The following is a 27,352-nucleotide window of genomic DNA, read 5'->3' on the forward strand; positions in this document are numbered from 1 at the left end:
CGGGACATCAAAGCCAAACTGGTTACAAAGTAACAGTCGCGGCTCGTCATCAAAGTCGCTGCGGGAAGCATTCGAACGCGGAGCGTGACAGCCGGCGGCCTTTCCCGCGAATCCGCGTGCTTGCTGAACTACAACCAAAGACAGACACGCCGGGAAAAGAGGAACTGACCGCGCGCTCGGTCATCACGTCCAGTTTCTGCGGCTGCTGCTGTTGCATTCGCGTGCTGCCATGCACATATATGCCGCATAGAAAGACTCCAGACGCGGATTACACCCTACAGGCTGCGAACAGTTGCTCCAGAACAGGACCAAGAGTTTGACCCCCTGTGTGTTTACAACGACATGGGGTAAGAGTCTCTGCTCTGTCATAGACTCATTTATAGGAACTTAAGAGACTTTAACTGAGCGAATCTGAAGCCAGAAGAACTTACCAGAGCACTTTTAGTTACTGCAGCTATGTTAGATTAAAGACTTCACATGTTATTAACTGTTTATATGTCTCAAAGCAAAGATGTATTTATTTAGGACAGTCTTACGTTAGGAAACAGTGGAGATAGGCATTGTATATTTGTGGATTTGACACAGTATGACATGCTATGATGCATCTAAACAGCATTCTTTAATTGTGTGAAATATTAGCATTATACATGCAGTTTTTTCAGCTCGTATAAAAAAGTGACCTGCGAGAAATCTGCATGGTGACCAGAAGCACACACTTTGCATTTAACATTTACATCTTGGATATGATACTACATTTCTTAATCATTTGTCTTTATCTTTATTTAATTAAATACGAATAAATGCATAAATGCATTTGATTAAATAAAAGCAATTCATATTTAAATGTGATACTTGTTTGCATTATTTTTATTTAGTTATAGAGGTTTAGGTTTTGTTTAATCAGATTATTTCATGATCAAGAAGACAAATAAAACTATTAATTATTTTTTGTTAAGATATTATAATGCATCATTTATTATTAAGATTGTTTGCATGCTTTAAATGGACTGGAATGAGTCCACTAACTTCATCCACGACCTTGACCCAAATATGTTATTAATTTTCTCAATATTTTCAATGTATGTATGAACTATATCTGTTCGGGTGGGTTTATGTTTCATTGTTTTCTTTCTCTCATTTCTAATGGCAGAAAAAGACCCTCATCTGCCCAGTAAGAAGAATGTTTCCATTGCACAGAGAGAGGTAAGTCATGATATAATGTCTTTATCAGATCCTGAGACCCTCAAAGTGTTGTTTTTTTTAAAGGAATAAACCAATATCTAGGCTAGATCCGATTAATTGAACCATTTTGAAAATAACTGCTAAGAATCATTTTTACGGAATCTCCCAGAAGCCCTTATTTTTAATTCATTGTATTATTATTATTATTATTATTATTTTGCATTGTTGCAAAGTAAATATAGTGTAAATGAATTTTAATATTGTAGACTTTTATAATATATGTGTCATTTTGTGTATGTCTCATTATTCGTCATTAAGAGTGTGTATATTAAAACTAAAACAAAAAAATAAACCTTTCTGTACTTAAAATACAAATACACATTAAATAAAATATAAAAAAAACTTTAAACTGATTTAATTTCAGCAACATTTCTCATTTTCATTTAGTTTGACTTGATTTACTAAAATAACTCAAACTAAAACTGAAATAAAAACTGTATAGGAATAAACAAAAACGAATAAAATAAAAGCCAAAAATAAATACAAATTCAAAATATAATAAAAACTAAAATAGCATGTCAGTGATACTAAAATAACACTGATGCACTTCAAGCCAGGTCTTCTTTATTTTTATAGAGCGTTATATAATGCAGATTGTTGTAAAGCAGCACATAGAGAAATGCAATTAAATGCAAAAATCACTTTGTAAAATAGACAAAGCACCTGTTTTTCATGGAATGACCCATTTATATCCTACTCTTAGTGGGACATATATTATGCAGGAATTATGACTGCATAGATAAAGGGAGATTTTTTCTCGTACTGTATTAATCTCTTGGAGAAATGACACCGAACATGAAAAAGGTCATGGGATGTTGTTTATGAAACAGCCAGTATTGTGTTATTTTAGTTGCCCTGACGACTGTACAATGTATGTTCTGCAGTGTCTCAAGTCTCCATCTCAGTTTGCTGGATGCTTTATGGATGATCATAAAGCTGTTTTGACCTTCAGGAGGCCTGTAACGGGTTAAATCAGTAGAGTAGTGATTCTGCAGTTAATTAGTTCAGCGGCGGTAAGGTGTGATGCTGTCGGGTCAGAACACACTTGGCCTAATTTCTTCTTTCTAGCTGGATTGTCCTTCAAACGATCCCACTTTGTTTTAAAGGAACAGTTCACCCAAAAATGAACATTTGATGAAAATGCACTCGCCCTCAGGCCATCCAAGATTAGGATGAGTTTGTTTCTTCATCAGATTTGGAGAAATGCAGCATTGCATCACTTGCTCAGCAATGGATGCTCTGCAGTGAATGGGTGCCGTCAGAGTGAGAGTCCAAACAGCTGATAAAAACATCACAATAATCCACAAGTAATCCACAGCACTCCAGTCCATCAGTTAGTGTCGTGTGAAGCAAAAAGCTGAAACAAATCCATCATTTAGACATTTTTTATTTTAAGTTTAAACTGTTGCTTCCAGCTAAAATACGAGTCCATAATAACACTTCCTCCAGTGAAAAAGTGGTCTGGTCTGAATCAGGAGAGAAATCTGCACAGATCAAGCAGCGTTTACAACAGTCCAAAACAGCTCTAAACAAATATGTGGCTGGATTTTGATGTGAGAGACAACTGAAGATGGACCTTTTCAACTGAATTATGGACTCGTATTTTAGCCAGAAGCTAAGGTTTAAAGATGTCTTGATGGATTTGTTTCATACAAACAGATGTTAGCTGATGGACTGGAGTGCTGTGGATTATTGTGATGTTTTTATCAGCTGTTTGGACTCTCATTCTGACGGCACCCATTCACTGCAGAGCATCCATTGCTGAGACAGTGTAATTTCTCCAAATCTGATTCCATTAAGAAACAAACTCATCTACATCTTGGTTGGCCTGAAAGTGAGGACATTTTCAGGTAATTAACATTTTTGGCTGAACTATTCCTTTAATTTTCAATACATGAAATCATATCTCCATGTTTGGTGGGCACAGGAAAGATTATATGTTGATTTAGTGTCTTTCTGTATATCCTACGTATAGAATAAAGATGCAGCATGAGGTTAATTTCTCGGTAACAATTCCTAGTAATTGCCTCATTACATAAACGAATCTGGAAAAAGGCAATTAGAGCTGAAATGCAAATGGACAGCTTGAGGGTTCAGTGATCTCTAAACACACACACACACTCCAGTGTAGAATATAACCGTGAACAGCTAATGGTCTCTTGGCCGTTGGAGTTGTGTTTAGAGACTTTACTTCTGGTTAACACACATTTATTTTTCTAGTCAGCTGCATTGCTGCGAGGTTAACATGAAATTACATGTAGAACCCATTTGATTGCCGTTATGTGATGTGTTTCCAGGTGAATCAGAATATTTAATGATTCTATCCATCAGGAATTGATGTGATGGTGAAATGTGTTTATACAGTTTAGGGTTGGTTATATTGGTTATTTGTTTGTTTTTGAAAGAAGTATCTTCTGCTCACGAAGGCTGCAGTTATTTGTTCAAAAATACAGTAAAAAACGTAATATTGTGAAATATTATTTCAATTTAAAATAGCTGTTTTCTGTGAGAATATATGTTAAACTGTAATGTATTTCTGTGATGCGCAGCTGTATTTTCAGCATCATTACTCCAGTCTTCAGTGTCACATGATCTTCAGAAATCAGTATAATATGCTGATCTGCTGCTCAAGAAACATTTCTGATTATTATCAATGTTGAAAACAATTGTGCTGCACAATATTTTTGTGGAAACTGTGATACGTTTTATTTTTCAGGATTCTTTGATAATTAGAAAGCTCAAAAGAACAGCATTTATTTGAAATGGAAATCTTTTGCAACTTTATAAATGACTTTACTGTCACTTTTGAGCAATTTAATGCATCCTTGATGAATAAAAGTATTACATTTATTATAAAATGTTACTGACCCCAAACGTTTGAACAGTAGCATAATGTATAACAGTAATGCTCAGGATTCATTAGCACACATTATTCTACAGGAAAATATAGTTGTATGATAGATAATATGAGCAGGAATGTGTCAGAAACTCTGTCTGCAACACGTTCGTCGACACGTTGCAAACTGCATTGATGGATTGCAAATGAATGTCTGAGACGTGTGTGGTCGCTCTGGTGTTTAGCTGGGGTTGATCTGGTGCTCGGTGCAGTTGGTTTCCTGCTGAAAGTCATTAACGGCGGTCGATCTCTCACACTGGATAGTTTACAGGCCCTCGGCTCGTTACTGGGTGCCTCACAATCAGCTCGGGGTGAGAAATTGACAGATGAAGGAGCTGTGCTGATCACAGAAGCCCGATGTCGGGATCTGTGGTGTGTGAAGCCAGGAGACTTACCCCATGGAATTCTGGGAATTCAGGCGAGGCTATAAAAAGAGAAGTGGTGTCTGTAAGACCAGGAGGAGAAAGTGATCTGAACACCTCGAGCTGCTGATCGGAGTATGTGTGTGGTGTGTGTCAAGTCAAGTCACCTTTATTTACAGTGGGTACGGAAAGTATTCAGACCCCCTTAAATTTTTCACTCTTTGTTATATTGCAGCCATTTGCTAAAATCATTTAAGTTAATTTTTTTTCCTCATTAATGTACACACAGCACCCCATATTGACAGAAAAACACAGAATTGTTGACACTGTAGAAGTCCTCTCTAGGTGCTGATCCACCATCGGGTCTGGATACGTACTGGATCCGGGTGACTGCAGTGACCATCTGATCTGGATACCTGACCTCGGAATAAGAGAGAAACAGACTAATATTAGCGTAGATGCCATTCTTCTAACAATGTAGCAAGTACATCGGGTGTTATGAGAAGTGTTCCCGGTTCCGGTTGACCTAATTAATGCAGCCTAAAAATCCTTTGACGGATTTGAATATTAGAAATGTGTTATGTGTAAGCCAGGTTAAAGAGATGGGTCTTTAATCTAGATTTAAACTGCAAGAGTGTGTCTGCCTCCCGAAAAATGTTAGGTAGGTTAAACAGAGTTTAGGCGCTAAATAGGAAAAGGATCTGCCGCCCGCAGTTGATTTTGATATTCTAGGTATTATCAAATTGCTAGAGTTTTGAGAATGCAACGGACGTGGAGGACTATAATGTAACAAGAGCTCGTTCAAATACTGAGGTGCTAAACCATTTACCATTTTAGTGTGTGTGATGTGTGAGAGTGTGAGAGTGAGAGAGTGTGTGTGTGTGTGTGTGTTTTATGGGTTGAGAGATCTGCAGGCATGCAGAAGGATTAGACAGATACTTGAGTGATCTTGCTAAAATTCATCAGCCTCTGCAGTCATTTTCAGACAGTACTTTTTTTTTGTTCAACCATTGTTGCCGAGTGGATTCACATTTACATTTATGAATTTATCAGATGCTTTTATTCAAAATGACTTACAAAACGGGAACAAATGCAATTTGTTAGAGCAGCAATATTCATAATATGCAGTGGCAGGTTCATTAGACAACAAGATAATACGATTTTAATTAAGATTTAGGTTTGTAACTGATTGGCAAACCAGACAATATTTAAATATAATACAATTTGATGATAAAAAAATAAACATTTACTGAACCTACTTCACTATAATTTGAAAACATAAAATTTGCATTATTTATCGAGAAGCTTGTCAGTACTTGTGTTTATTATTGGACAAGTTGATTTTAGTTGTTGAACTGTGAAGTATCTTAAAATCATCACTTTTTAAAACATTACTGTTCAAAAGTTTGGGGTCAGTAAGATCTTTGAAAGGATTTAATATTTTTATTAATCAAGGATGCATTAAATTGATCAAAAATGACAGTAAAGTCATTAATAATGTTACAAAATATTTCTATTTCAAATAAATGCTGTTCTTTTGAATTTTCTATTCATCTGTGAATCCTGAAACATAAAATATATCACAGTTTCCACAAAAATATTGGGCAGCACAACTGTTTTCAACATTGATAATAATCAGAAATGTTTCTTGAGCAGCAAATCAGTATATTATACTGATTTCTGAAGATCATGTGACACTGAAGACTGGAGGAATGATGCTGAAAATACAGCTGCACATCACAGAAATACATTACATTTGAACAGATATTCACATAGAAAACAGTTATTTTAAATTGTAATAATATTTCACAATTTTTACTGCTTATATTGTATTTTAATCAAGTAAATGCAGCCTTGGTGAGCAGAAGATACTTCTTTCAAGAACGTTAAATAATCTTACTGACCCCAATCTTTTGAATAGTTTATATATTTCATTAAAAAAACATTATGTTGGTGAATTGAAATGGTTGAATATAGTTTTTCCAGTGACTGATGGTGATTTCTATATCTAGAGAGCAGGGTGGCCAATATATGTGATTAAATACAGTTTAATGGCAAATGTGTTGAACAAAGAAATATTGCATTTATTTTACACCATTATTGCGCAAAAATCCCTAAAAAAAGTATCTGAAAAGAGAAAGTGTGATCTATTGGTAGCTGCTGGTATTGACACGGTAAGTGTGCAGAATAATGCTCATCTCAAAATAGCCAGATATATTGCACTGTTTTATTTTCCTTCATTCAAAGACCCGTGACGTGCAGAGCTCTGTAGGAGAAGTCTGTAGGAGCTCATGGTTTAAATCTCAATCTGAGTTTAGAGCTGAATGGAGCGGTTCATGCTGACTTCATTCCTCACGCCTGCTCTCAGCATGTATATCATCTACTATCAGAAAAAACACCATTCACTCGTGTGATATGCTGAAGGGAGAATAATGAAAGCTTTCCTCAAATGAGGTCCAAGAGTAATATTTCAACTTTTACTGTGGTCACACAAATCTCAAACGGTGCTTTTAGACATTGTTCATGTCACTATTCATTCAGATGACGACTCAGTGGGCAAAAACGCCAGCAAACATTAGATTTATGAGCCACGGATGCAACGTCTTATAATGTGACCGACAGACACGATACGGGCAGTGATGGTCATATCCGTGGTCATCTCTGGAAAGAGCAACATAGGAAGAGGATCATCTTTCCACTCTTCCTGCTCGTGATGCATTGCATTAAGATTATTACATTTTATATTTCTGAAATCCAATCCTTCCAGATCCTCTTCCTGATATTATCGTATTATTACATTTACATTTACATTTAGTCATTTTGCAGATGCTTTTATCCAAAGCGACTTACAATTGGGTATTATTTCACACAATGATCTGTGAATGTATCCATCTGCTATATATTACATATTGGTTAATTTGTGTGTTTTTCTTTATTCTTTGATATATATAAAATTTTTTAATTTCTTAATTTTTTGTAATGCTGTCCATCTTGACCAGGATGCCCTGGTAGAAGAGATATTGTATTTTATTTATATATATATATATATATTAGGGATGGGTTTTTTTTGTATTGTGGGTCTCCAAAATATAGTTTTGGCCAACAAATATTGCAAATTAATTAAAGTTTAAACCAAAAAATACGTCTCAATATTTATGAGCAATGAATGTGTTCTTCAGCTAATAATGCATGAAAAATATATTGAATATGGTCATTCTGAAAATTGTTTAAAAAACAAAGAAAGAAAAAATAAGAGTTGTAGCTTCATGAACAACCAAATTAAAGACTGTTTTCTTAATGTTATGTTATTTCTTAATACAAATGAGGCATTATCTAATTAAATATGCATGCATTTTGCATACATTTCCAGAACCGAAATCTGAACGTTAGATCAAGCTAGGTTCAGAATTATTTGTTTCATTTTTAATTTTCTGTGTTTGAGAGTTCTGGGTTATTAAATGATATATTTTTTTAAATGATTTTTTTTGTGCTACTGTCACAATGACCAAAAGTACAGATGTTAAAAATGAAGCTGTCGCGGATCAGAAAGTCTTTGAGCTGTTAGACGTCCATAACACACAGTTTGACCGAAGCGCTTCAGCTGCCATATTGACTTCAGATTCAGTCAGTCATGAGGTGTTAGGTACAGCATCAGTTCATTTCTCTGATCGTTTACAGCTCATTCCTCTCTCGTTATCATCATTTTTTCAATTACAGCACTGTTTTGAATTTCATAAGTACAGGCTTTTAAAAATATTTATTGACAAACTATATAATTATTCAGTTAATTGTTGAAATAATCAACAGATTGTCAGAGTAGTTGTGGTTGCAGCCCAGTTTGTTTCCTTGCAGATCCATTTACTGCGATATTTCTATTTATTCCACATGCATCAACATTTCTGAATCTTTGTGTATTTCCAGGTGTATGTTTTGAATCCCAGATTTCTTAGTTTGCATGTTCAGCCGTGTTGTTTTCTGAACACACACTCATGTCGTGTGTGTTTGTGTGTGTCGCAGGGAACAGCCCATCTTCAGCACTCGAGCTCATGTGTTCCAGATCGATCCCGCCACCAAACGCAACTGGATCCCGGCCAGCAAGCATGCGGTCACCGTCTCCTTCTTCTACGACGCCAACAGACACGCCTACCGCATCATCAGCGTGGGCGGGACCAAGGTGAGCGGCTTCTCCTCTGCTTTACAGCACGTTTGGTCTGGTGCGCAGGTTGGTGTGTTTCATAGTTCTGGTGCATCAACCTCAATTCATATGTATAACCCTCTAAGAAATGCTGTATAGAAGAAACGTTAAAAGATCTGGGATATCTGCAACAACTGTACATTTAACAATTCAGAATAGCGTATTATCATGCTGTTTCTGCAGTATGCAGATTTCCTCTATTCATTAAATACCTAGATGATCTATGACGACTGACAAAATGTTCAGAATAACGTGTGAGATATCTGATCTTCCTTTTCCACTGTGACAGATAAACTGGAAGTATAACTGATTTTTTAATATCAATTAAATTGTACAATATTGCATTTTAAATAATAAAAGGAGTTGAATAATTCCATAACACGAGACTTAATTTAGTTCAAAGTTGATTCAATTCAGGTTCGTAACGGCGTCAATGTTGCAAAGTTCATAAATTATTAAACAAACCGGTTCAATAATCCATTGCAAAATTCATCATGTATGAAAATAGTGTCAGTGCAGTTAAATCAATAATATTATTGAATGTTAATTTTAACACTAATTATTGAGTCAAAAGGGAGGTTGTAGTTGATGTAGCTTCATTTTTATTCACACTGGGAATGGAAGTTCAAATCGAGTGCATTGCATAGTGAGAAAGTGTATTGCACTTAATGTACTCTGGTTGTTTATTGCATATTTTGTCAAATGTGTGTCATCATGCTATTTGATGCATGTGCATACTGTACTCATGTTGCACATACTGCATACTAGCAGTGTGCCGCAGGTTCTGCAGAAAGCCTCTCGTGGTTATCATCAGTGCAACATGCCAGGAAATCCATCCGACTGCAGCGGCGTAACGTAATAAACATCTCCGTCAGCTACAAGCTTTCAGATGGTGATTATTGGGTCCATGTGATTAGAGCCAGAACGAAGTACTCGCCGCGAGGGGATTTACGCTGAAGTGAAGGTTAATAGCTCAACACCTGATATCAGAGTGAACGAGAAGAGTTGAGTGCAGGAAAACTCCGGAGCTGCATGACTTGCATCCTGTCGGGATAATCGATACTCGTTGATGGAGCGAATCAGAGCTGTCCAACCGCTCGAGCGGAGACGCTGAGCGAAGAGTTGAGCGCTCAGGAGGAAAGACAGCAGCACACAGGCGACCTCGAGTCGTTACCATAGTCTCTTAGAAACAGTTTGCAGATTGTTCTGGTCAAGCACCGCCCACTGAGACAGGAAGAGAGCGTCTGATTGACATGTGAAGTGACCGATGACCGTTTGTTTCTTGCTTTTACGAGCTGTTCAGATTAACATGGAAGCTTGTTTCTGACACAGGATAAAAATAAAAAAGGTAATTGCAACTTTTTAATTTCACAGTTCCATAAAAATAGAATTGTGAGATCTAAATGATATATATCTCGCAATTCTGAGTATATATCTCACAGTTTGGTCTTTTCTTCTCAGAATTTCGAGTTTATATAAGAAAAGACCAAATTGTGAGAGATAAAAAATCCCAAAATGCAATTACCTTTTTTATTTTTATTCCGTGGCGTCAGAAATAAGTTTATATCTGGCATCTGAGTTTATATCTTGTGATTCTGAGAAAAATGTCAGAATTGCAAGTTGTAAAGTTCGAATTGTGAGATAAAAATTCGCAATTACCTTTGTTTTTATTCCGAGGTGGATATATCTTCTAGAGATAAATCTGAAAACGATGCACACCAGTGGTCAAAAGTTTGGAATAATTAAAGAAATAAAAATGCTTTTGAAAAGTCTCTTCTAAATTTATTTGATTAAAAATCCAGTAAAAACTGTAATATTGTGAAATATTATTACAATACAAAATATCAGTTTTCTATGTAAATATCTGTTTTTTTCAGCATCATTCCTCCAGTCTTCAGCGTCACATGATCTTCAGAAATCATTCTAATATGTGTATTGTTACTGTAACTACATCTCATGCATTGGTATTGAACTTTACCTCTCTGAACTGCATCTCGTATAATGATATCAGCGTTCGTATTAAACTCCTGAATGGAGCAGACTGTCCTCACCGAAGCCTGTAGATCTCAGTTGTTGTTGGATTAGCGGAGTGTCTCGGCTTCATCTAACACCTCTAAACTGACCCACATTTAGATTCAGGATGACCTCACTATCATGATTCCGGCGGTCACCGTGGTAATCTGCAGTCACATGACTCCTGCTGTCAGGAGGAACAGGAGTCATTAGGGAACCATAAAGCTATGAGAGACTCAATAAGCCATGCTACGACACAAAGCAGAGGAGCTGCAACACCGTTATCATGGTGAATGTCCTCTTTTGTAAAACTGCAATATGATAAAAAAAAAAAATATATATATATATATATATATATATATATAATTAACAATGAAAAAAATCTTTATTTTTTTTATTTTTAAAATAATTTAATCAATCAAGAGTGACAGTAAAGACATTTATAAATCTTTTTAAAATAATAGAATCATCATTGCTGCTGTATATTTTATCTTAACTGTATTATTAATTTAGTATTGTAAGGATAAAAGAAACTAGAATACTTTGATCTCCTGAGAGGCCAACAATGCACTGGCATCTTCAGGACACCCCACAGAGGGGTGGTGCGGGAAACGCCTCTCTCACATATGCATCTGTGCCTTTTCATCTCCTCCCTCCACTGGATTCACTCAAACTGGTCAAGAATATAATGTTCTAAATGAATACAGTATCTTAACTGTCTGTGTATGTGTGTAATTATATATACACTATGTATGTATGTATGTATGTATAATATATATATTTTTTTTTAGAAATTAACATTATTATTCAGCTAGGATGCATTAAATTAATCAAAATCATTAGAGAATCCTGAAAAATAATGTCTACATACAATATATTAAAGTTTGTGGTCAGTAAAGAAATTAATATTTTTATTCAGCAAGGCTGCATTAAATTGATCAAAAGTGACATTAAAGACAATTATAATGTTACAAAATATATATTTCATGTAAATGCTGTTCTTTTGAACTGTCTATTCATCTTTAAATCCTGAAAAATAAAATGTATCACAGTTTCCACAAAAATAGTTTTCAACACTGATAATAATCAGAAATGTTTCTCGAGCAGCAAATCAGCATATTATACTGATTTCTGAAGATCATGTGACACTGAAGACTGGAGGAATGATGCTGAAAATACAGCTGTGCATCACAGAAATACATTACATTTGACAGAAAAAAAAACCAAATCCAATTTTTCTAAACATCATTTATAAGTGTCTCTTGTTCTCTCTAGTTGTATTACTGCTTCATCATGATGGCTTGAGTTGTTGTGATCATTTTTGTGCAGCTTTATTGATTTGTTCATATATATTTTTTTAGAAATTAACATTATTATTCAGCTAGGATGCATTAAATTAATCAAAATCATTAGAGAATCCTGAAAAATAATGTCTACATACAATATATTAAAGTTTGTAAGTTTGTGGTCAGTAAAGAAATTAATATTGTTATTCAGCCAGGCTGCATTAAATTGATCAAAAGTGACATTAAAGACAATTATAATGTTACAAAATATATATTTAATGTAAATGCTGTTCTTTTGAACTGTCTATTCATCTTTAAATCCTGAAAAATAAAATGTATCACAGTTTCCACAAAAATAGTTTTCAACACTGATAATAATCAGAAATGTTTCTCGAGCAGCAGATCAGCATATTATACTGATTTCTGAAGATCATGTGACACTGAAGACTGGAGGAATGATGCTGAAAATACAGCTGTGCATCACAGAAATACATTACATTTGACAGAAAAAAAAACCAAATCCAATTTTTCTAAACATCATTTATAAGTGTCTCTTGTTCTCTCTAGTTGTATTACTGCTTCATCATGATGGCTTGAGTTGTTGTGATCATTTTTGTGCAGCTTTATTGATTTGTTCTGGTTTTAATAAAAACATGGGACATTTTAGATGTTTATGATACATTGATTCAATATGTCATATGAAGTGTTTATCGCCACGGTCTCTCAGTTATTAGATTTCATGTTTTACACTCTCTCAGGGGTCATAAGTGTGGCTCCAGTCAGACTGTTAACCTGAACGATTGCGGTTTAGGCTTCAGCATGTGTTACTGATCTTCTATTTAAAGCTGCTGGAAACACTTTACACCAGCTTGTGCTACAGTTTTTTATTTATTCATATTTATGTAACTTGTTTATACACACTTAGTCTTCAAATACTGTCCTAAACAGCACAAAATAATATCAACGTTTTGCATAAACAAGCATAAATTGTGTTTACAGTATTGCACTTTCAATGCTGGTCTATTAGCAGAACCATCCAATTAATTATTCTAAACATCATTTATAAGTGTCTCTTGGTCTCTCTAGTTGTATTACTGCTTCATCATGATGGCTTGAGTTGTTGTGATCATTTTTGTGCAGCTTTATTGATTTGTTCTGGTTTTAATAAAAAACATGGGACATTTTAGATGTTTATGATACATTGATTCAATATGTCATATGAAGTGTTTATCGCCACGGTCTCTCTGTTATTAGATTTCATGTTTTACACTCTCTCAGGGGTCATAAGTGTGGCTCCAGTCAGACTGTTAACCTGAACGATTGCGGTTTAGGCTTCAGCATGTGTTACTGATCTTCTATTTAAAGCTGCTGGAAACACTTTACACCAGCTTGTGCTACAGTTTTTTATTTATTCATATTTATGTAACTTGTTTATACACACTTAGTCTTCAAATACTGTCCTAAACAGCACAAAATAATATCAACGTTTTGCATAAACAAGCATAAATTGTGTTTACAGTATTGCACTTTCAATGCTGGTCTATTAGAGGTTAGACGTTGTCGTTAAAAATAGATGTTATTTGAGCCGTAATGTTTCTAAATCATCCTGTTGAGGTGGGAATACTGTTTATGTTTTGCTCTATGTAAACAGTGATTTACAGATAGTTGCATCACAAACCTTTCTGGTATTCTTGCACGTATTGTCTAAAAGTTACCAGATTTTAAGGCGTTTTTTGACATTTTTAAAAGGGATATTGTCATATTTTACTCACCCTCAAGTTGTTCAAAACCTGTACAAGATTCTTTCTTCTGTTAAACACAAAAGAAGGTATTTTAAAGAATGCTGGTAACCAGACCATTTCTATAGCCTAGTATTTTTTTGCATACTATGGAAGTCAATGGCTACCGTCAACTATTTTCATTTTTGGGTGAACTATCCCTTCTGTATTCTTTTAAATGGGTGCTTATTCAGAATGTTCTGTGATGTACGTCCTCTCTTTTGGTAGGCGATCATCAACAGCACGATCAGCCACAACATGACGTTCACTAAGACGTCTCAGAAGTTCGGTCAGTGGGCGGACAGTAGAGCGAACACCGTCTACGGCCTAGGATTCGCCACAGAGCAGCAGCTGCACCAGGTGTGAACATCTTTAATGGCCCGTTTATAGAGAAACGACACACAATGTGTTGTCTTTGTGCAAATGCATGAACACAAATGCTTCAAATGAGATTAAGATGGTGGATAAAAACCAACATAATATAGTTTTGCATAGACATGATTGGAAATACTTGCATCACCCCTTATATAATACAGCATTATGTGTTTTTGTTGCAGTTTGCCGAACGTTTTAAAGAGGTGAGGGAAGCTGCACGTCTGGCCAGAGAGAAATCACAGGACAAGATGGAGCTGAGCAACGCAGCTCTCAGTATCGCCGCTCCTCAGGTGTGACGTCACTACTGGCAACATTCTAGCAGCCAGAAAATGCATTGAAGCCACTCCTTAGCAACATCCTAGCAACCACTCACAACACTTTAGTAGGTGCATAGCAACGCCCTGGCAACCAGCCAACATTCTAGAAGCCTGGCATTACATTAAAGCTGCATAGCAACACCTTTACCAGCTGCATAGCAACACCCTGGCAACCACCCAACATTCTAGTAGCCTAGAAACACATTGAGGCAACTCTGTAGGAACCACATCCTTACAACCACTCACAACATTTTAGCAGCTGCATAGCAACCACCCAACATTCTAGCAGCCTGGTAAAGCATTGAAGCAACTCCTTAGCAATATCCCAGCAACCACTCCCAACACTATAACAACTGCATAGCAACGCCTTGTCAACCACCAAACATTCTTGAAGCCTGGCATTGCATTAAAGCTGCATAGCAACACCCTGGCAACCCTGGCACTCACAACACTATAGCAGCTGCATAGCAGCACCCTGGAACTTGCAACCCTGGCATTCACAACACTTTACCAGCTACATAGCTATGCCCTGGCAAACACGTAACATTCTAGCAGCCTTGCAAAGCACTGAAGCTGCATAACAACACCCCAGCAGTCCTGGCACAAACAACACTTTAGTATCTGCTTAGCAACGCCCTGGCAACCACCCAACATTCTAACAGCCTAGCAACTTTGAAGCACTGAAGCAGCTCCTTAGCAACCACATAGCAATTTAGCAACTGCAAAGCAACCACGCTGGTAGCCAAACAACATTCTAGAATCCTGGCAATACATTAAAGCTGCATAACAACGCCCTAGCAACCACCCAACATTCTAGCAGCATGGCAACACATTGCAGCCACACCTTAGCAACCATATAGCAACATCCTAACAGCCACTCACAACACATTAGCAGCTGCATAGCAGCGCCCTGGCACTCACAACACTTTAGCAACTCCATGACAACACCCTGGCAACGGCCCTGAACCGCCTAGTTTTGACTTATTTTCCTGTAGTTTCTGCTCTTCATCTAACGGATCTTGTGTGTGTGTGGTAAGTGAAGGGTTACTGTAATCCTAGAGCAGGATGAGCTGGGTCATTCGTCTCACTGGGAAGTGAGAGGAGAACTAGGACAGTGATAAAATTATCCAGAGCCATCCTGTTTGCGCTCTGTCAGCGTCTGTCTTCTCGTATGATGTCGAACTGCTTGTCTTTTCAGGTCAGAGGCTGTTGAAGGGCCATTAGAGACTCTCCTGACGAGAGCCTGTTTTTTTTTTCTGCTGTTCACACTGAATTCTGCACAATGCGCTTCAGTTTCGCTTTTGTCCGCGTCTGTTCTCATTACACAATCTGAAAGGACTGGATCAAGCTTCAGCAGCAGAATGCATTCGTCAGCCCTATTTTAGTGTTAAACATGGTTGCATTCACACACATTTCGGTTATAAACCAGAGTGACACCTGAAATCTAGATATGATCAAGATTCACAACTAAATTCTGAGCATGAGTTTGGTTTATTACTACCTAAAAGAGATTTTCGGCTTGATTTGGACTCTGTCAGAGACTTATTCAGTCTCGCTCCTGTTGTGAGAACAGAGAGAGAGTTGCAAATACTGTTGTCAATCTCAAATACTGACTGTGAGAATTTATTCAGTCACAATCAAACCGGAGTGACACTTATTTTGCACATGCAGTAGAGTTCTCTAGGTCGGTGGAAATGAAGTGAGGTCATTTCAGCAATAAAATCATTTTGAGGTATTAAAGGTTTTATTTTTTGAATGCCCTGTGTTTTTCCTGCTGTCTGAAGTTTTGATAATGTTGATCAATTTAATTTCATGCTTGAGGTTTCGCTGAGGAGAAATTGTAATACTAGCTATGAAATAAAAAAATATATGATTGAATCTTTAAAATATATACTATTTTAATATACATGTATTTATATAATATGTTTGTTTATATATGTAAAATATATAAATATGTATTATTAAATTTAAATAAATGTATTTAAAATATATAATGCATTATATAATTGAAGATTAAAATAAATATTTAATATAAATAAATATTTTTAAAGCATATAATTCATTATTTCATTGAAGTATGTAGTAGAGGACTTAAGTATTGATTTAACAGCTGCTTAGTGTTATTTTAATATTATTGAGATTTTGTTATAGATTTATTAATATTTTGAATTAGTTTTTATTTTTGTATTTTCTGTATTTTTATATTTTCATTTAATTTTAAAGTTTTAGAAATTAGTTTTTTAAATTTTACATGACTTTTTAATGACTTTAATTCATTTGTATTTCTATTAAGTTAATTTAGTACATTAAATTAAACTAAATGAAAATGAGTAAAGTTGCTTTGGCAACTAGCTGAAATAAAATAGGTTTAAAGTTTATTTCATTCAATTTAAGTACTGTTTATCAGTATTAAACCAATTATATATTTATTTGAGTTAAATTGACAAATATATTTTGAAGTGTTATAGTTCCCCCTTATAACATATTATATTAAATTCAATATTATTGGTCTTTAATTGAATGGCACTAAATGTTTCTTATACCAAAAGATGGCAGGTAGATTTGTAGAAGTGTGTGAACAGCGTGTAAAAATGCCACCCCACGCATGATAAATAATGGGAATGACTATCTTTTATAATTTTCTCTCAATGCTTTCAATCCGGACGCTGTCAGTTCTCTCAGGTGAGTTTGACATTCACACACGCGCGCACACAGCATGAGCGCCGCAGCACGATTCAGAGTTTTGTGGGAATATAAGCAGCCGCTGTTGATGTAGTAAAGGGGGTTTACTAAACACACACATCACGAGTCCCACGGTGAACCCTGTAGAATCATCTGCCACTGCAGGAGCAAAATCAGGTCATTTTCACACGTGACACAGACGGGGTTCACCTTCACCAGAAACCAATCATATTTCATACCTGCCAATGTTGAAATAGAGCAAAATGACCAAGTGAAAAATAAGGATTTGGAATGACAGCTGAAAATTGTGTTATGATGATTTTACCGCTGGCCTATTTGTAACGATACGATTCTGCTCATTATGGTGCATTTGCTCACCGTTTGCTATAACGAGACTGAGAATGACTTTATTATGCGTTTCAAACTCACCTGCTGAAATCTGGGTCATTTAACAATGGTGCCATTTGTACTTGAAAATGTGTATTTTTATATAATTTCATTGAAAAGGTTTGTAATGAACTTTAAAGAAATCATATTTACCCATGCAGCTCTATATATGCATATAGAGAGAAAGAGAGATTTTTGTATTTACTGTAAATTTATATTAGTGCTGGGCAACGATTAATCGCATCCAAAATAAAAGTTTTTGTTTACATAATATGTCATATTTATTATGTATATATAAATACACACACATACAGTATATATTTTGAAAATATTTACATGTATATGTAATATATTTAATATATAAACATAATATATTTTTCTTAAATATATACATGCATGTGTGTTTATATATATATATATATAGATAGATAGATAGATAGATAGATAGTTCAACCTTAAGGCCATTTATCAGACATTAACAAAACAAAAAAATAAAAAAATCCCCACAAACACCAGTGGTTTCTGTATAAACAGGTAAGTGTACAGGTGTATATATACATACATAATAAATATACACAGAACATACATATACTATGTAAACAAAAACTTTTTTTTTGGATGTGATTAATCGCAATTAACTGTTGCCCAGCACTAATTTATATATATATAATAAATTATGTATTATATAATATTTATTGTGTAACTAAATAAATTAAATAAATAAATTACTTATTTTAACTGACTATGGTGTTACAGCCTTGAAAAGTGTATATGTATATATATATATATGTATATACGCACACATAAGTGATTTATATATTTATAATTTAAATTACTAATTTTAACTAAATATTAGGTGACAGTCCTGAAAAGTACCAACATTTATAATATATATCAAATATATAATATTATATTAACCTTCATAATGGTTATTTATTGTTGCTCTTCCTGAAGCATTACGATAATTCAACCCTACCACAATATGTATTTTCTACGCATTTGTGTGTGTGTGTGTGTGTATGTATGTGTGTATATATATATATATATATATATATTCAAATTACATGATAGATAATTCATATACATAATGTATTATTTGTGAATTATGTAATGTGTGTGTATACACAAGCAATGTATATACTTAGAATTTGTATAAATCACTGACTATATTCTGGTAGTATCACAGCTTTGTTGCCTTGTTTCAGTTTTGTACCCTGTAATCAGACATTAAAATGTTAATATATTACTACAATAATAATATAATGAAGTGATATTAGTATCCTGTGACATATCCAACAACTATGACATATTATTTTCATCATATGCCAACATGATGAAAAAATGTTTTAAAATAAAAGTATTTTGTTTGCATTTACAAAAACAGTATCAACAGTAATTCACTGCATCACACAACTCACAGATGGCACTGTTTATACTGTATATTATTATATATTTATAGTATTTATTTTACTAGAAATGTAGTAAATTATGCTTTTTAGTGTAACACAGTTGTCAGTTAAAAGGATTTATCTTGAAGTGAGTCAGACAGACGCTGAGCTGTGAGTGTGTCTGGATTCATCTGATAACAGCAGTGTTCTGTGTGTGTGTGTGTGTGTGTGTTCATTAAATGAAGCAGTAGCGTTTAATTAGAGCATTAAATAAGCATGAATGAACATCAGAGGGCGTTGAAAGAAACAGTACAACTTACTGAAATGTCAAGTCTCATGCAATCGATCAATCCGTTTCTACCAAAATAAAGATATCAATAAAACATCTTCACGTAGCATTACAGTTACCTCATGAAAGTCATTTGACATCTATAAACTTGTTAGATGTACTATATTACATATTCATTATTTTTTAACCTCTTTGAATAAATTTGTCATGAAAACTAGTTTTTATTACAGCCACTGTTTTAATATTTAAATTCCAACCGTGAATTGGAGTAGAAGCATAATTATTTCATTAAAATGTTGATATAAAACTGCCTTATGTGCAGTTTAAATGTTTCGTGTTTATTAATCGATACATTTGATTAATTAATTGATTATTAAATGCACTGTATTTTTGGTTTCAGTTTTCGTCTAAATTAAACAGTGTTATTTTAGTATTATTGAGATACTATTGTAGTTTTTATTAATATATGGAATCAGTTTTTGTTTTTGTTTTTATATTTTCTGTTTTCATTTTAATTTTAGTTCTATTTAAGTTTTAGTACGTTTGTTGTGTGTTTGTCGTTTTTTAAAATATGTCTATGTAGGGCTGGGCGATATAGCTAAAAAATTTATCAACGATATAATGTTTCATATCGTTCGGTATCGATAATTATTGACATTTTTTATAACCTTTTGTAAAACAAAGAGCAAAATATATATTTTTTTTAATTGAACCACTGTATTTTTAAGTTTACCCAATTTATTGAGACAAACAACAAATATTTTTTTGTTTTAACAGTCAAACACACAATAAAAATTAAACAAATATCTAATTTCTAATGTTTATATGCAGATTAAATAGGTCTTAAGGAAACATCTGTCTTGTCTCCCGAATGAGCAAAATAATGCAGCACATTTAAATGGTCAACGCAAGGAAATAACTGTCTATAAAAAAACCTGCATTACGTCTAATTTAACTCATATAAATAAAATTTCGTAAATTGCATAAATTATGAACAAAACAGCAACACGTATTTATGCATTGCTTAATCCAAAGAGCCGAAGCGCCATTCACACAGACTGCATTTAAAAACATAAGAGACGCAGTGAAAAGGAATAAACCTCCACAAATTCGACTGAAAGTTTAAACTGTTTTAACTTTGCGTGACTACATCTCTTGTGTGAGACGCGAGTGCAGCAGTCATATTTGTCCGTCTAAAAATGTCTTATGCATCTGTGTGAATGGCTTGGCTTGGTTTCGGTTTTCACCTAATCAAGATCTTCTCCGCGTTGAGCTTCTATATTTCTCTAATATTTTGAATGCATAGCACAGCAGCGGCGCGTCTCGTGGGCTAGACTAACAAAACATTAAAATGCAACAACGTCACTTGCATCATTATCACCGTGCTCCACTGATGACGCTCCCTGACACACTCCTAACATTCAAATGCAAATGTTTATTTTAAATTCGACTAATCTTTTTTTTTATTTTATTCACAATCTCCTCATCACAGGCAGGCACAGCACTCATTTCAGCATGTGTTCGTGTTTGTGTGTGCGGTCTGCGTCACTCATAGCACGTGCCTATATCGTGCGCTATATCGAACATTTTTTCTATCGATATCGAAGAAGGTGTACCGTCGGTAAATATCGATACCGTTTTATCGGCCATGCCTATGTCTATGTAGTTTTTATTCATTTTTATTTCAATTTGACCTATTTTAGTACATCAAGTTAAACTAATTTAAAATTGAGAAATGTTTATTTTTTTTTATTTCAGTTAATGTTTTTTATTTTAAATTAAAAAAAATTTTAATGGTTTTAATTTTTAGTTTTTTTTGTTGAATATAATATCCCTGAAATTATAACGTAAATTTTTTTTTTTACAGAAACACAAATCCAAAATTAATTTTGGTGCATCACTAGCAAGCAGCACTCAGCTTTTCTTTGCAAACAGAACCTGGATTTGAGGTGTTTTTCCATGCTCTGAGACGTTCTGGTGTCTTGTGTCAGGAGAGACGCTGTGCTGATGAGTAATAAACACACTCGCGCTCCTTTCATTCTCACCCGTTTGCTCTTGTGTTCGATCAGCACAGGACTCTTTTGTAACCGGGTTGCTATGGAGAGCGTCTGAAAGTAACCAGTCAAGAGCGTTTGTATGGAGCGACGCTCCATTTTCACAAGAGTTACGCCTGCGATTCCTGGAAACATTTCATGCACTAAACGCTGCACACTTTTCTGCAGTCAAAGGAAATTACAGATGAGATGCTGTTCTGAAAACTTTAGTAGTTTGCTTTTTTGATACTATTTGTCAACCAAAATGTGAAAACAGCGGTACAATTTTAATGCACTGTACTCCATTATTTTCTTCGTTGGCATTTTTATTTTAATTTCTAAATGTAATTTCTATTTTCATTTTAATGTTTTGTAATTTTATTAAATTTGTCATTTTTATAATTTTTTCATATATATTTGAAATATTATATAATATTTTAATGTTTTAGTTCAGACCTTTGACGCCTGGGAAAGCACATTATTTATGTTGCCACGGTGATAATTTCAATTTGATGATGCATTTGTCATTTCAGGCCTGGGTTCAGATAAACATGCTCAGTTGACTTGTGAAGTTTATTTCTTCATCACTTTATATATCTATTTATATATCATCACTTCATATATTAAATATCTTATTTTCTTTTATATTTGGTTTCCGTTTTGCTGTTGTTTAACCCTTTATGAAAACATGTTTTTAAAGTGTCCCCTCATTTAAAAAAAAATTACTTCTGCTTGGAATAGTGAACATAAATAAATGCAGTGAATTTTCACATGCTAGGATTATCTGATTGGATTTGCTAAGTAATACATTTACTATTTTATACAGTGCATGCTTGCTTTGATGCACAGAGCATTAAAGCTTCAATAATTGATCTACTCCATTTTGATTAAACAATATTCAGTTAAGTTAAAGGGAAAACTGGTTGCGCTTGCTGTGCAGAATCACTGTATTCTCATGTTAGGGTTCCTGGCTAAAAACCTCAGCATGGGTTGAAGTGGTCAGTGTTTCTGTGTGTTTCAGCTCGATCTGTGAGATGAATCTGGAGTCCGAGCTCTTCACCTTACAGGACAGTAACGCTAAACTCGTGGCCGCGCTGCATGAGGCCAACGCTAACGTGGAGCAGTGGAAGAAACAGCTGGCGGCGTATCAGGAGGAGACGGAGAGATTACGAGATCAGGTGAAAATATACGCCGCTTTCAAACTGTGTGCAATGTGGCAAGTGCAAGAGAATCAACAGTACAAAAATAAATCAAGTGTTAATATTTATTGATTTATCTGCAGCACTGTATTTTTGTAGTTGTTATTTTTGAATTTGTATTAATATTTTGAATTATTAGTATCATTGATATATTATTATAGTTTTTGTTAATATTGCAATTTAGATTGTGTTTTTATATTTTGTTTTCATATTAACGTTAGTTAGTTTTAGTAATTTTATTGTTTTTGTCAAGTCGCTGGGGTATATTTGTAGCAATGTATGCAATAGCATACATTGTATGGGTCAAAATTATAAATTTTTCTTTTATGCCAAAAATCATTAGGATATTTAGTAAAGATCATGTTCCATGAAGATATTTAATAAATTTCCTACCATAAATATATCAAAACGTAAGTAAATATGCATAGCTAAGAACTTCATTTGGACAACTTTAAAGATGATTTTCTCAATATTTAGATTTTTTTGCACCCTCAGATTCCAGATTTTCAAATAGTTGTATCTCAGCCAAATATTGTCCGATCATAACAAACCACACATCAATGCATATTTTTCAATTTCGAAAAATTGACACTTAAGATTTTGTGGTCCAGGGTCACATTTTTTGTTATATATGTAGTTTTTATTCATTTTAATTTATTAATTTTAGTACTTCAACTTAAAATGACAAATGTTGCCTTAGCAACCAGCTGAAATGAGTAAAATTTTATTTTATATCAGGTAACAGTTATTTTAAGTAACTTTAGTTTTTTAGTTTAGTTTATTTGTTTTTGGTTATTTTAGTACTTCAAGTTAAACTAAATGAAAATGAGAAATGCTGCCTTTATTTTTTTTATTTAAATTTACTTTAAGTATTTTAGCTATAATAAACTATATCTATAATAAAATATTTTCGAGAATTACTGTATAACCATTTTAAAACAATATGAAAAATTAAATGTGCATGAGATAAGACTTGTTTTTAATACATTTATTATGTGTAAACATACAAAAAATATTGTAATATTGGTTGCTAGTTGCTAGTTTAAGGTAAATGGTTTTCCTTTAAACAGAATTGAAACATGAATTTATATGGGGTAAAAAAAACTTGATTATGCTGATGGAATAAATACAGTTTAATAACGGCAAATGAGATTTCCAAAATTCACTAAATTGCCACTGTGTATCAGTTGTGCTATATAAATAAATTTGCCTTGCCTTGTCTTAAATTGGAAAAAAAAGCCTATTTAATTGACCTGCTTGATAATTTCAAGAGATTTAAGAAGGTAAACTGGGTTCAAGTCCAAGTGAGAATCAAAAGTACTCTCCATCGATCCGAATGCATTGTCATCAACACCCTTTCCTTTTCTCTCACATCTCACCGTTTGCTCTGGTTATCGCTGAACGACTGCGAACAGGACGCGTGTTTGCGTGAGGTGGCCCTCAGTCTCGCTGCGTCTCTGAGCCCAGAACAGGCGACCAGGTGGTGGAAAATGGTTCATGTCTCACGAGACTGGAGAAAGAGAGAGAGAGAGAGATGTGGGGTGGTTTGTAGGACAGCAATATCCTACTTTCAATGGCCTAGTTAGGAGAACTGAAATATCACCGGGGGGAGCTGCCAGACCCTCGATTGGAAACTTTTTTGCACTTTACACGGTTAAAAATAAGCCAGTCTCTCATAAGACCCTCAGAGTGCCAGAGACCTATAGGAGCTGCTCCTCTTTCTCCTGAGCGAGTGTGTGTGTGTGTGTGTGAGAGAGAGAGTGTGTGTGAATGTGTGTGAGAGAGAGAGAGTGTCTGTGTGTGTGAGAGAGTGTGTGTGTGAGAGAGAGAGAGAGTGAGTGCGTGTGTGTTTAAGAGAGAGAGAGTGTGTGTGACTGTGTGTGAGAGAGAGAGAGTGTGTGTGTTTGTGTGTGTGTTTAAGAGAGAGTGTGTGTGACTGTGTGAGAGAGAGTGTGTGTGTGTGTGTGTGTGTGTGTGTGTGACTGTGTGAGAGAGAGTGTGTGTGTGTGTGTGTGTGTGTGAGAGAGAGAGAGAGAGTGTGTGTGTGTGGGTGAGAGAGAGAGAGAGTGTGTGTGTGTGTGTGAGAGAGAGTGAGTGCGTGTGTGTGTGTGTGTGTGAGAGAGAGAGAGAGAGTGTGTGTGTGTGGGTGAGAGAGAGAGAGAGTGTGTGTGTGTGTGTGAGAGAGAGTGAGTGCGTGTGTGTGTGTGTGTGTGAGAGAGAGAGAGAGAGTGTGTGTGTGTGGGTGAGAGAGAGAGAGAGTGTGTGTGTGTGTGTGAGAGAGAGAGTTTGTGAGTAAATTTTTTTAATTAATTTTAATAAAATAACATGATTTTTACTAATGTTTTCCGCGTTTTCCCATTATTTTATTAATAATTAAAATAATGTAAGAAATATTATTAATATTATTTTTTATTTACATTTTAATTATCATTTAGCTTTACAGACGCACTTCACTGAAAGTCACCAGTCCAGTTACTGCAATCATCTCCTCAAACTCCTCTATACAAGACACACAACGCATGGACCCGTCTCAGCAAGACCTCGCTGTATTATATGTTTCTGCACATTATTGCATCTCTGTGCATTTCAGGAGATCCGTATTCTCCAGAGTAAGAGGTCGAACTTCCACGAGCTGGAGCAGGAGAGAGAAGAAGCCATTCACAGACTACAGGTGCTGGAGGACATCACAACAGTAAAAAAAACAATGACTTATTTTGAAGTATTAATAATGCACTTTAATGCATCACAGAAGTGTCATAAATGTATTTACACAGGATTCACAATTTTTAATAATACAGTATTATTATTATTATTATTTAAATAATTTAATAATAATTTAGCTTTAGATTTAGCTTCAAAATTGTCACACATTTCTGGAACATTCAACCGAAGCATAAATGACTTATGAACAATTCAAAATAGAGGTTTAAAATAGTATAGAGATCAGCTGCTGTTTTTTTTTTTTTTGCATTTGTATTTACATTCAATAATTATTTTCATTTTAGTTATACATTAAATACATTTTAATATAAAATAAAAAAATATAATTTAATATATAATATTTTAATAATAATTTAAAATAATTAAATAAAAATGTTATTATTGTATTTTTTGCATGTTTCATTTAAATTAAATTATTTTAAGTAAAATAATAGTTTAATAATATTTTAAAATAAAATAATTATTTGTATTTTAATAATAATTTAAATAAAATAATAATGTAATTATATTAACAATTATTAATGATTAATAATTTAGCTTAAAAAAGTTCATGCATTTCTGTAATGTTCAACTTGAATGGCTTGAACACTTAAAAAAAATAAAAAAATAATAATCATAATTGTATAGAGATTGACCACTATTGATGTTGGTGTTTTTTTTTGTTAGATTTGTATTTGATTTTATTTTTTTACATTTACATAACATTGCCATTTTAAATTATTTTTTAATAATAACAATAACAACATTTTAATAATAGTAAAAATTATATTTCAATTATAATTGAGCTTAAAAATGGTCACATATTTCTGTAACATTCAACTTAAGCATGAATACTGTAGCTGTTATGTAAAAGTCAAATACATTTTTACAATCGCTTTAAAAGATTAGATTAAAAAGAAATCACAATTTTAAAAAAAAAATCTAAAACTACTAATGTTGTTTTTTTGCTTTTTTTTTTTTTTACATAAAATTTATATTTTAGTAATTCAAATAATTTAATAATTTTAAGCTAAATTATTATTAAAATGTCACGCCTTTCTGTAACATATCTATAGAAGTCAAATACATTTTTATGAACACTTTAAAAGTTTAGGTTAAAAAATGTCAGAATCATGTGTTTACTTTGATATTCTTCTTCATGCAGTACTTGAGTATTTGTGCTGCTTTGTGTAGTCTGTGTGTGTGTGTGTGTGTGTGTGTGTTTGTGTGTGTGTACTGGTTTATATATTCTGGTGGGGACTTAAACCTGAATACACACAGACTCATGGGGACCTGTGTCACGGTGGGACCTAAATTGAGGTCCCCACGGGTACAAAAGCTTATAAATCATACAGAATGAATTTTTTTGAGAAAGTAAAAATGCAGAAAGTCTCCTGTGAGGGGTAGGTTTAGGGGTAGGGTTGGTGTAGGGCAATAGAATATACGGTCTGTACAGTATAAAAACCATTACGCCTGTGGAGAGTCCCCACAAGGATAGCTGACCAGACGTGTGTGTGTGTGTATTGTGTGTGTGTGTGTGTGTGTGTATTGTATTGTGTGTGTGTATTGTGTGTGTATTGTGTGTGTGTGTGTGTGTGTGTATGTATTGTGTATTGTGTGTGTGTGTGTGTGTGTGTGTGTGTGTGAGATTTGAAGACATTTTCTAACTTCCTGGGGTTCTTTTTTTCTGTGAAAGCTCTGTGGCATGCTGTAAATGAGCACAGAATCCATGTCAGTGCCTCTCTGAATGTGTTTCAGGAGCTGGAGATGCGTAACGTCGAGCTGGAGCGGCGCGTGCAGAACACCGAACAGAACCTGGCGTCTGCGCTGGAGGACCGCGAGCGTGCCGAGAACGAGGTGCAGAGGGTCATTCAGATCCTCGACGTCAAGCTCTTCGACCTCAACGACCTGCGGCAGAGTCTGGTCAAGCTGATCAGTAAATAGTGTGATGCTCGCTCTCCCTGCTGTCTTTCCTTTCATCTTGAGTTTGCACTGAAAAGCTCTTTCTGTTCCAGTCTAGCAATAACTTGAGCGGTGAGGAGGTTATGATGGTGGAGCGTGAACAGCGTTGTTACAGTGTGGTAAAGGTTGAGGGGATGTTTATTTTTGATATACGCTCTTTGTCAGAAACACTAGTGCTGTGTGACTTCTTCACAGAATCTCAAGGTTTTTTTTTTTCATTTTTTTTTTTTAACCATGCATCGTGAACA

The 27,352-nt window shown here is 34.5% G+C and overlaps 1 protein-coding gene across 1 annotated transcript; it reads left to right on the forward strand.

Moving 5' to 3' along the window:
- LOC107596280 (homer protein homolog 3-like) lies at window positions 1–27,096 on the forward strand. Its single transcript, XM_016286975.1, has 8 exons — window positions 1–347; window positions 1,151–1,203; window positions 8,518–8,674; window positions 14,001–14,132; window positions 14,330–14,437; window positions 22,206–22,421; window positions 25,033–25,113; window positions 26,901–27,096. The coding sequence occupies exons 2-8, from the start codon at window positions 1,181–1,183 to the stop codon at window positions 27,084–27,086; spliced, it is 903 nt and encodes a 300-aa protein (XP_016142461.1). The 5' UTR covers window positions 1–347; window positions 1,151–1,180; the 3' UTR covers window positions 27,087–27,096.
- The last annotated feature ends 256 nt before the right edge of the window (window positions 27,097–27,352 follow it).

The sequence above is a fragment of the Sinocyclocheilus grahami genome, unplaced genomic scaffold (genome assembly GCF_001515645.1).
Source record: "Sinocyclocheilus grahami isolate Dianchi unplaced genomic scaffold, SAMN03320097.WGS_v1.1 scaffold216.1, whole genome shotgun sequence".
NCBI classification, from domain to species: domain Eukaryota; kingdom Metazoa; phylum Chordata; class Actinopteri; order Cypriniformes; family Cyprinidae; genus Sinocyclocheilus; species Sinocyclocheilus grahami.